General features: G+C 42.5%; 1 protein-coding gene across 2 annotated transcripts in view; it reads right to left on the bottom strand.

Annotated features, from left to right (window-relative positions):
• LOC131891920 (uncharacterized) overlaps positions 1-12,176 on the bottom strand; it is a 33,727-nt gene that overhangs the window by 13,878 nt on the left and 7,673 nt on the right. For both annotated transcript variants that reach the window (XM_059241612.1, XM_059241611.1), the window contains exon 2: positions 8,796-8,989. In XM_059241612.1, the coding sequence (XP_059097595.1) occupies positions 8,796-8,989 (194 nt within the window). The remainder of the gene's footprint in view (positions 1-8,795; positions 8,990-12,176) is intronic.

Raw genomic sequence — 12,176 nt, 5'->3', positions numbered from 1 at the left:
TACTGATCAGATTCTCTTCTAAGGGATTGTGTAAATATAGACAGATAGATTTTTTATTTCAAGAACACTTTGATCATGATTGGATAATGTCGGCATTTAATCATTGAGTGAGCACCTTGAAATATCAAAAATTTCATGACCATCTAATTCCTCTGGTTCTGGTTAAGCAAAAGATTGTTTTCACCAGGACCTGGGCAAATTAAAGAAGACATGACATAGATAGTTAATAATATTACAGAGGCCAAGTTGCATCACAATAAACTGAGTTGGAAGAAATACAAAATGAAATTGAAAGTTTAGAAAGGTATTTGGTGCATGGAGTGTTTTGATGAGATCGAGCGGCTGATAATAGTAATGAAAGAGAAAAAGTAAAATTATTTCTTAGGATTTTTGTTAGCATACATCGCAATTTTTGAGTTTGAAAGGAGCAATGGAGTACTTCTGTAAGAGATAATCTCTTATAGTTTTTGGGTGAATTTAATTCTGGTTGAATCAATGTCTGAAGGATTGAAATTATTCCACTCCTTGGGAAAAGCAAAGTTCGGTAGTCTTTGTAAAAGTCCCGACTTGGCAACTGGAGTAATTGATCTCCAACCGCCAAGCTGAGGACTATTTTTCCATTTGAAAATACTGATACATGGTGGAAGTTCTTGCAAGCACGAATGCCTCATCACTTACATTCGCATGAGCATGAGCAACATGCTCAGCACAGGGCTATTACATCTCCCTCACATAGGGGGGAGGGCCATCCCAAGGGGTCACGGGCCATCCCAAAGGATCACGGGCCATCCCAGGGTCTTGCCAGCTGCATGGCACATTGCCTCCACAAGCTCAATCCTCAATCCATCACACTGGGGAGCGCTTCATACGCTCCATCTCCTCACACTGGGGAGAGCTTCACTGGAGAACAGAGGGCCAGAACCGGTTAACCGACTCTCGTGGGTGTTTTGACCCACTCAACATGAAACTGGTATCCTGCCAATGCTTGCTTAAATCTCAGTAATCGTGGATTTTCCACCTGAGCACATGGGTATGCATTTAGGATTGTCACCAGCGGTCTAAGGTCCGTGATTATTCTACACTTGGGAAGGCCCTGTAAAAATACTCGACACTTTTTCGCTGCCCATGCTATGGCTAGGGCCTCAAGCTCAATCATGGCATAATTCACTTCAGCTGAGGTTAAATAGCGGCTACCACTTTGTATTAATCGAAGTTTAGACCCCTGGTTCTGGAGCAATGCATAACCAAGACCCTTGGTTCGGCTGGCATCCGTTTGAAGTATGGTCTCACATGCTGGGTCAAAGGGGGCAAGGATAGGAGGACTCACAAGAACTTTTTTCACCAAGTCGAAAGCTTGTGAATGATTTGTAGTCCAAATGTATTCCGACCTCACCTTCAATAGCTCTCTCAATGGACTGGTTGCTCCCGATATGTTGGACGAAAATTGCCCTAATTGATTAACCAGAACCATGAAGCTCCTTTGCTCTGTCCGGCGCTTGGGTTCGGGGAATTCAGTAATAGCTGTTATCTTGGCTGGATCCACTGCGATCCCTTCTTGAGAAAGAATATATCCCACAAATTTGACTGACGATTTCGCAAAAGCAAACTTTTCGGCATTCAAAGTTATTTGATGTTTACGGCAGCGCTTCAGCACCTTCACCACTAACTCAATGTGAGATCAGAAGTCCGAATGAGCAATACAGATGTCGTCCACCACCTTAAAGACATTGGGTAGATCATCCATGGCTTGGTCCCCTCTGCGGTTGTATGTGTCCCTGGTCGAAGTCATTCCCATAGGCCCCCTTGTGTGTATAAAACGTCCCCAAGGAGTCAGCACCGTCGTTAGGTCCCTTGATTCTTTATCCAACATTATTTGCCGATATCCACTAGTTGCATCACATGTAGTTAAGTATTTTGCATTTGTTGGTAATTGTGACACGGCGTCATGGGGCGTTCGCATTGGGTGAACAGGGCGCAATATTTGGTCATTAAGCTTTTCAAATCAACGCAAAGTCGTACTTTGCCGTTCGATTTCGTCTCGACCATCAATGGACGACACCATGCAGTTGGGCGGTCATCGATCTGCTCCCAAATGCCTTTACGAATTAATTCGTCATTTAGTTTGACTTCGGATTGTTGTGCGAACGGAATTGGACGAGTATTGTGAATGGCATACGGTATAGCATTTGGTTTTAATTCAATATGATGAGGGGGACCAGTCATGGGTGTCAAAGTATTGTCTTGTGAAAATACATCATTAAATTCCTCCATTAACTTGCACCGAATACTTTCAATTTCCCCCTCCGAGGGGTGCTGGGGTAAAGGCAACAAATGCACATCATTAGAAGCCACTCTGACGTTTGCTCTTGAAGCATCCCATGGTCGAGGAAATTCTTCATACACGATCCCCAAGGCCTTACTGGCATTCAATGACAAATAATTATAGTGAATATTTCTGCAGAACGTGATCATTTCTTGGCATTCTCTTCCTTCCAATTTGAGAATAACCTTCACAGCTCCAATAGTTTGGAGGTACTCTAGTCCGACCACCGTGCCTTGTGCCCCAGTATCGGGAATGAAATTGAAATTTCCAAGCACTCGACGGTCTGAAGTGGCCATAACACACACGGAAATGTCTGATCTAGTACTAATACCAGCAATTATGATTTGATTACAAGATTGTTCTTGCTGCGCATCATTCTTGTGCAAATGACATACAGGAGCAAAATGCCCTGACTTTCCACTTCTATGACATTTTGCAGTTCCAGAACGTGCTGGGCAGTGGTCCTTGTCCATGTGGCCAAACCCGCAATCCCGGCATCGTTCACGACGGAGTTGTTCTTCCATTCCATCCCGCAGAATATTCGAACTGCCTTGACGTTCGGCCAACTTTCCTTTTTTGGTATGGGGTTTTCACTTTGCATGCAGCGACAGGACTCCATCGGGACTCCTCAGCCCTTGAAGTCCCATCCTACCTTTCTCTTCATTCCGGCACATAATGATAGTTTCCTCCAACGTCGGAGGCACAACCTTGGCCAAAAGCTCTTGCCGCACTTTGTCGTCCGACGTGCCGACCAGAACCAGCATCGCGATCCAGTCATTGTGTGACATTAGTCTTAGCTCAGCCTCCGCTACTAGTTCTTGGAGCGAAGTGTAGAAATCATCAAAAGGCTCGTTCTCATCCTGTCGTCGGTTCAATAATCAAAAACGATCCAATGCTAAATTGTGTCGCAACTTCAAGAGGGTCAATATTTTGATGATAACTTCATCCAAGGTGTCCTGAGTGTCCATCGGGATATTCATGGAGAACTCCATTTTAGACAACATCTTAGGAGTGCAGAACAAAAGGAATGAGGCAACTTGTTCCCGCCTACTAAACACGTTCATTTTCCCCAAAGTTACGTAATTATTCCACGAGCTCAACCATTGGTTCCACTGCCGGTAATTAATCCCGTCTTCTAATGAGGGCGGAGTCTTTGTCACAGCCTTTGGAACGGATGGTTCTCGTTCACTAGGGATTATTGAGTGATCCTCCAGGTTGTTTTGGCTTGGGAGACTCAATTGGTCAAAAAACCTTTCCAACCTATTGTCCACTTCTTGTGTTTGACGACGAATGAACTCCTGCATTTGGTCGCCTTGTATCTTGACAAGTTTCTCCCACACATCCGAAGGTAAAGCTGCCGAAGTCTCACTCTTGCTATAGGTGGATTGCTGATCCAAACGCTGGCGAAGTTGTGCCACCTCTTCTTCAAATTCCGACTTTGTAGGCATGATGCGGATGCTTCTTAACTTCGGGTGAGCTTCCCAAGGTTTGACCCCAATTCAATGCCGACTGGGTCCACTCTTCGAGTTCAAAATGGGCACGGCCCTATTTTGAAATTACCGATTGCGCCATGTTTGGTCGAGAGTAATTGGTCTCACCAATCGTAAGAACAAAACTAGAATACTTTATTCATCAAGGTGTCATTGTAAGTAAACGTGAACGCGATGGACAATTAGCGCTATATAGTAATGCAGAGTACAAGACACAACACATAGGGGATCCAATGCTCTGTCCTGTTCTTTTTTTTGTGCGGACTTCCTTACCGCTACCGGGATTGGAATCCCAGCAGTTCAAGACGAGAAGATTATTTATTTTACTTGACTTTTATTTATATATATTATTTGATCGACCAACGAATTGGAGTTGGCTGATCTGGCTAATCCTTGAATATAAGGTTGATCCGGAATTTTAGTCAAAAACTTGTCCAAGTCTGACTTAAATCTTGCTACTGGATCAACCCCTACATAAACCCTACGAATATTTGAGGGCAGCAAATTGAACAATGAAGGAGCCCGAGAAAGAAGAGAGTTGGACTTCATTGTTTTAACTAGCCTGGATTCTCGAGGGCTTGAAGGTGCTCTCAAAACGCACATTAAGCCTCTACGGTCACTAGAATTGACCCTAAACCCTGGGTTGGGACAAAGCTCATGAATGCTTTTGAAAACGTACAATATCAGATACCTTTCGTACCTTCTCTGAGTACTGTACAATCCCAACCTTTCTAACCTCTCCCAATACGAGAGCTCTCTCATATCCTCAATGTTCCTAGTAAAACATCTTTGGACCTGCTCGAGCTTTTGCAAACCTGCTGAACTAATTGGAGCCCAAATGGGAGAGGCATATTCAAGATGCGGCTGAACAATCGACTTGTACAGAGTTAGCATCGTGACACTATCTCTGGACTTAAACGTGCGATATATCCAACCACATGTTTGAAAAGCCTTACCAACTTTCAACTGGATATGCTCATCGAACTTTCCATTATCTTGGAGGACTACACCTAAATCCTTTAGGATGAGACCTGCTCAATGTCCTTACCTTCATCATCTAAGAGTGGAGTGTCTAATGGCGTCGACCCAAAGGTCATTGAACGGAATTTCATTCCATTCAAGGCCATGTTACTCGCAGCAACCCAGGAATTCAATTTGTTCTTTAGCAGAAAAGACCCAAGAAATCCTGGATTTCAAAATGACGCACCTTCGAAATAAAATCCAGGAGAATCCAGATTGCCAATTATTGAAGGACATCATTTGGTGTGTTTTACCCAAATCTAAAAACAATCCTCCTGATGTCATCCGTCCGTTTTGGGATGTACGCGAATACCTTCAATTGGATGGGGATTTTATATTGAAGGGAACCGTCTCATTATCACCAAGTCTTTGGGAAGGGTTGTGCGCTGTAATCTCCATTCCTCTCACCAGGGTCAAGTACGTACCAAGGGACGGGCTTGTCAAGTGGTATTTTGGCCAGGCCTGAACAACGACGTGAATGCGGCACTCCACATCGTGAGAAATGTTGGAAGCATCAATCTTCTCAGACCAAGGAACCCATGATGAGTGAGCCTGTACCAGATTTGCCATTCCAAAACGTAAGTGCCATCCTTTTCAAGCACTGTGGATTCCAGTATCCGGTGAACGCAGATTGTCTTTCTGGCTAGCCATGTACGTAGCAAATTGGCCGTACGGCAAATTCAATGGATGTAATTTTCTAACCAAAATGTGAAACATTAGTGGTCAAGTTGTCACAGATGGGAATCGTCGTGATAATTACATAAAATCTCCAAGTGGACAAGTTATTTATTGGCAAAACCGTCAATTTCTTTGTCCACGAATTTCGCCCACTCATCCCATCCTTGTTCCAATACGTCAAACATTGACACCATTCTCGCAATCCCAACCAATTACTCCTTTTCGAACGCTCCGTCTGAGCTCGAAGACCTAAAATTGGTTTTCATTTTTCATGGTATGTGTTTTTTCTTTCTATAATTATTTTCTCGTGCTAAAGGGGAAGTGCTATGATATGTTCTTGACTGGACTCGAAACTCTGTACTCCGGTGAGGAGATCTAAGGTTGAGCAGACGAAACTCTCGAATGGACATGGAGAGTGTTGATGACTAGAATAAATGGTTTTTAAGGTGGAGACAACATATCTCTCGTGTTCTTGTAAACTCAACACCAAGAAGGATTAACAGCACTTTATATCCAGTAATTGTGGCTAGTCTCAAAATAAAGTAGGACCGAATTCAGGGTAATATTAAGGCCTCTAGTGTCTAATGTGAAAATCATTCCTAACATATAGGCATACAGCCCCATGTGGGGAAAAGGGATTATGAGGACGTACCCTATCACAAAAAACTAAGTTGTAACCAGCCATGGTTAGTTCTTCATCTAAGACCCTGGCCGAAGCCAGGTTTCTGTTATAGACATGAATGAAATATCTTTCTCAACGGCTAGTTCTTCAAAGATGTTAACTTTTGTGCTGTCTTATTTACAAATCAGATAATGCACGTTCAAATATAGCCCCTTTACGTGCCCGGCTTTTGACGGACCAAATTCACAAGATCTTGGACCATCGCTTCCAACCGTAAAAAATCCCGCTTATCAACAAAGCTACGTTCTACTGGAAGCAAACATGAGCTAATGGGAAAGGTTGGGTATGGGAAATGGGTTGGGCAGCTGCATTAGAATTGGAACGGATTTTGGGAATACAGGGGGGACAATGAATTTAGGGATGTCTTAAGTCTCATGGACTGACGGCACATGTACGGGTGAAAAAGGTCAATCTGCCTTCAAACATCTCTTCTTCTTCTTGTACCTCTTAAGGCGAACTTGAGAAGCTTTTGACACCGTTTAGGGTGGTCAAACTGACAGCTTTTTTTCTTCCTCAGGACAAGGCTGCTTCCGGTAAACAGGACAGACTGTTTTCTCTACAACTATCTGCATGTGCTCTATCTCAAGAGGAGGTAGGTACTGTTTCACTCTCTACATTGGCCAAATCAGTCGACTTATCAACCACTGGGTGAGCCTGTTTCAAGCAGCACCCTGGTCTGATTGACCCAGACAGCTAAATCCCGGATGATAAAGGGCTTATTGACTACGGAAGGACCCTTCCGTGCCAAGACCAAGTCTAAACACTGTTTAGCTTCTTTACTGACTTTTCCAATGATATCTTCCATCATGAATGTTGAGGAACTATCAATTAGCAGTAAAATGAAGAGACCGAGAAACAGAGGCTCTATAATGTTGACTTGAGAGGTAGGACAACAAAGCAAAATAGGAATGAACTACCTCAACATCAAATTAAACATACAAGCTAAGATGGAGATAGTAAACAAGAAGTAAAGGACAGAGAAAAGGAAGAAATCAAGATCCGAAACTAGATAATTGACACAAAAACACAAATAATCTTATTAGGTTTTAAAGTAATTATGTCTTACCAAAGAGCCGTGAAAAACCAAACCTAATTGAGTGAATAAATGTCGTTTCCCATTTATTCACACACGCAAACACCACAAACACAAAACGTGCACAGCAACTAAGGAGCAACAGAGGAAGTCATACCTTGGTTCAAAATTCCTGGGAGAAAGTAGCAAACTAAAATGTGTCTGTTCTCAGCAAGCTCCAAATCAGGATTGAGTGACAAAACCTGAAGCCATGGGGACGTTAAGCAAGCGCTGGCAGGTTCGTTTGTTTGGTGGTGCCATTGCCAGTGATGCAGACTTGGGGCTTCAAACACGTTCTGGGGAAGCTGACCCTTCTTTCACATTGCTACAGTATATGAGGAAAGGTCAGCTTCATTAAAACTACTTTGAAACGCCAATTTTGCATTACTGGTAATGGTAGGCACGTTTATTTGTTTGGTGGTACCAGAGCTTGCTTGATTGTACGAATACTACTACGTGCGTACTAAATAGGAACCGGTTTGAAGCGGAAAGAAAAATGCTACGTTTCTAACATCTTGGCAGCTTGCTCATGTGGTAAGACAGGTTTTTTACAAATGGAAAACACCGCATTGTCGCTAAAAAGGAAGTCCGCATGAAGCAGTTGAGACGGGAAAAGTAAGTATTCCAAGGTTGTTATATATAGAGGTTAGTTCAAAATGAAGTCAATTTGATTGGTCGAGCACTATGACGTCATCGATGGGCAAGTCATGTCGACAGAAGAGCTATAAATCGTGAAATTGCAACTTAAAACGCTCGCAGTTCCCTTCCGGGTTAAACTATCATCATCATTTATCAAATGGTTTCAAGCTAAGTTTTTGACAAATGCATTGAACCACTTATCAAGTCAGTGGCAGAAGAAAATTATTCGCCCAGGTCATGTCAAAGTGAGATCTTCCTATTCTGTAAGGGGGGGGTGTCTAATTCAAAGACGTATTTCTATAAAAGATAATGTGATGATGATACAGCCCTGATGGAGAGATCCCACCGCCATCCCATCCTACGTCCGTGGTCGGTGCAACACAATACGCCAGCCAGATTAAAATAATTCAGGCCACTTCTTTCAAGGCCCAGTTAGGCCCCATTCCAAGAATTGACCGACAGGGCCTTTATTCAGCTTTTTACAACCCAATTTAAAGTTGGAGGAGCCGCAAGTACTTCCTCAATCCAAACCGAATCCCAAAAATCGGATCCAAAGGACAGCTCTAGCCCGGGCAGGTCGGAATTGGTCGGGATTAGGCGGGACAGAGGCGTGCCTTGACCATTGTTTGTTGGGAGGTCCACAATTGTAAAAAGCTAAAGAAAGGCCTTTACTGTCAATTCTTGGAATGGGGCCTACCTGGGCCTTGGACGTAGGGATGACGGTGGGATCTCTCCATCAGGGCTGTATCATCATCACATTATCTTTGATAGAAATACGTCTTTGAATTAGCCCCCCCCCCCCCCCCCTCCTCAGAGAATAGGAAGACCTCACTTTGACATGACATGAGAGTGAGCAAAACCGGTCCTTGTAAAAGAAGAGTAATTTCAAACCTGGTTGGGGTTGCATGAATTCATGCATCACGTAGAGCGTGTTGGTCTCCTTATGCCCCTCTATACAATGGATAGGACGAACAGGAGGCTGGATTATCTTACAATTCGCTTTTGTTGTGTTACAAGTGAAGCCAATGCATCTGGGGTGATTTTGAGTGGCTCGACACCAGCTTGCGGCAACTACAAGCTCCATGCTGAAATTGAAATCAAGACCCTCAAGACCCACTAGAATAAATACAATTCATGTGCAAATAATTCATGGTTAAGTTTTTTATCACGGGCTTTTACACGCAACAATTGCAATGATATTCAAATAAGGTGAAAAGAAGTCGGAGAGGACAGACGTGCAAGTCCTTACTCGTCAAACTTCCATGCATTTGGCACATGCCTCAAATTACCGAATATTACGCAGAAGAGCGGGAGAAGAAGTCTCAAAGGTTTCAGAAAGAAAGAAAAAGAAATTCTATAGACTTCTTTGTCTACTCGAGACAAAAAGGAGAAAAGAAGTAATGTCAATGCATGCAAAAGCTTCGTAGCTTGGCAAGATCTTAGGCTTCAATATAAAGTTAGGAATGAGAAAGGCAAGCCAAGTGTTGGGGAATTTAATCACTCTAGCTTAGTAGACTATATCCTTTGAGTTTTAATTGCTAACTGATCTTTATCTTCTTGATTCTTACAAAACATGAACATTACTTTCTACAAAATGAATTGTCAACAGCTTTCCGTTTAGTTTAGGTTTAACATACTAACCCCTCTTCTTCCCAATCTTGCTTTTGTTGAGTTTTGCGGGCGTTTAGGGGATCGGCAGCTTCTAAAAAAATTATCATTTTCCATGGATGAAATTTCGCATTTGCCAATTTTTTTAGCGAAGTTATGCTAGGTGAAAGATTATATTTGCATTAATCTTAGCAACTCATTTTTGTTTAATTAATGATCTTTAAATGGACAAAGCAACAATCCCTTGTGAAATTCTGCACAGTCGCATTTTGGAGTTTTTTTGCATTGGGGCAATCATCAAGTTTACAGAAAATGAAGGAACTGACGACTTTGGTTTGAAATTTATGTACTTGTCTGAACGATTTTTCCGTCTGGCCCAGAGTATGATGCAAATAAGATTCTCATTGCGATTAATTCTGAATCTGCCACCAAAATGCCAAATCGAAGTAACATTTTTGGACAAAATTATTGACTAGAATGTCTGAAACTTTGACCTTGAAAATGACGATTTCTGTTCAGTTTGAATGTCCCGCCACTTTCGCCTTTTACTTGGACAGCTGGTATGCCATAGATATCTAGATACTGGATGGCGGACGCAAAACAGAGCCGACCAAGTGGTTGACTAGTGCTATACAGAGAGCAACATAGAGATGGATTATTTTTTGATGAATTTCCTACCTTTTTTGCAGTGATATATGTTTAATTGCAACTTTGAGCAATATTTTCTCCGTTTGTTTCCCTGTTTTGTTATATTTGTGTTCATTTATAATCTCAAACTATTACTTGATTTGTTGTTATGAAATGGACATAATAATTGAATGCATAGCAATTCCTCACTCCTTTTAGGTTTCTATTCATAAGGTATCGACTTTACAGGTTAGATTAGAGGTCTGTGACCTTAGAATAAGCATTGAGTTAAGTTAGAATTATAATATTAGACATGGGCACTCTCGTTCTATTCACGTTGTGGTTGATTGCAACTTGGCAATTAACTGCCGCATTGGTACGATTTTTGGCTGCACATACGTTGGAATTAATGTCAGCACATATCTTCTTTGCAAGAAAATTGAACAAACGATGAGCTATCTCACTCCAAAAAGCCTCAAACTCATGGCCATTGTCGCAGCTGGGTTGGAACAAAGGCGTAATGAAATTGACGAGCTCAGTTTCTCGCAAAGAGTTGCAGCAAACACATCTCGCTGGTTTTTGGATGTCATCAATAAATGATTGGCAGGCAAAATCCTCTGAATGGTTTTATGAAACTTCAAGACCTGCAGGCAGAAGGCGAAATGTCAGGTCACTTGGGGGTGTTGGGACTCCTCAGTTCACTTGTGCAAAGAATGTAGCTTGTAGGATTCGATCACTTTCGTTGTTTGGACATTGGAACTTCACGGCAAGTTCTTTGTCCTTCACAAACAAGACCTTACAGCCTTAACAGCTCTTGCGNTAGGATTCGATCACTTTCGTTGTTTGGACATTGGAACTTCACGGCAAGTTCTTTGTCCTTCACAAACAAGACCTTACAGCCTTAACAGCTCTTGCGGTTCGCCAACGACCTTCCAAGGTATCCGGCTACGTAGTAGAGGATATTGTGATCCTCGTCTTCGAAGCTAATGTCCTCATCTGTTGGAATTTGGTCCCAAATGAGTTCGGCGCTGTTCTGAATCTGACTTTGGTCCACTTTAATCACAGACTTGAACACAACTTTGAGATCTTCCAAATTGAATTTTGAGAACCGCACTAAAGATCGTAACTTGATGGACTTTCTAGCTTCCAAAATCTGACATAGCGACACATATTAGTTTCCTCCGGCTAGCTGGCGAACCCAACCAAAATGAGATTCGATAACATCAGACTGAAGTTGGCCAAGGAGTGCAAATTGGAAATCCTCGGATTCTAAGAGATGTTTGGCAACTTGGATCATGACTCGTGTGGTCTGGATTGTTGCCACAAATGTCTCTTTTGTTATGCCTTTTTTCAACTTGTGACATCCATCAAGACTCTCCAACGTTCCTCCCAACCATGATTCAAAGCTTTGAAGAAAAACAAGACTCTCTTACTCAAGGGACGTAATTGGTTCTTTCCGCGGGTTCAGTTTTCGCCTGCCAGCACTTGGAGTTTTCACGTTGACTACTTTCCACCATTGACGAACAATTTTCAGGAAAATCACAGTATCTTTCCAGTCGGGCTTGGTGCCTTCATTCAAAAAGGACTCCATGGTGAATCGTGAAATACGGCATCTGCCAGACCCACATTCGTTTTTTCTATGGAAGACGGACTGATCACCCTGTGGGTCAGCTTATAAGCCATTTTAATTGGCTTGTCTTTCTCCATTTGGAACAATTCTTCAATGTGGAGAAATGAGGGACAAATCACGCCTGGTGTCTGGAAGAGTGTGTGTGAAGAGTTCCAATTTTTTTCGGACCAGGAAGTTGTAGATATTTTTGAAGCAATATACGGGGTCAAACGACAAGAAGAGGGGTTGGAATGGTACTTCTGGATGAGGGATGGAAGTGTTAAAAGTCCATGGCAAAGTCCTTGAACATATAGCCTTCTATTTGGGCTGGCATTGTCCAAAGACAATAATGTGACTCGGCACCCAAGGTCTTTCAGAGTCTGAAGGACTTAGTACATGTGACCATTTGAGTGTAGTTTCATACCGGT

The sequence above is a fragment of the Tigriopus californicus genome, chromosome 12 (genome assembly GCF_007210705.1).
Source record: "Tigriopus californicus strain San Diego chromosome 12, Tcal_SD_v2.1, whole genome shotgun sequence".
NCBI classification, from domain to species: Eukaryota; Metazoa; Arthropoda; class Copepoda; order Harpacticoida; family Harpacticidae; genus Tigriopus; species Tigriopus californicus.
Note: the sequence above shows the minus strand (reverse complement) of the source record. Positions and strands in the feature narration are given on the sequence as shown.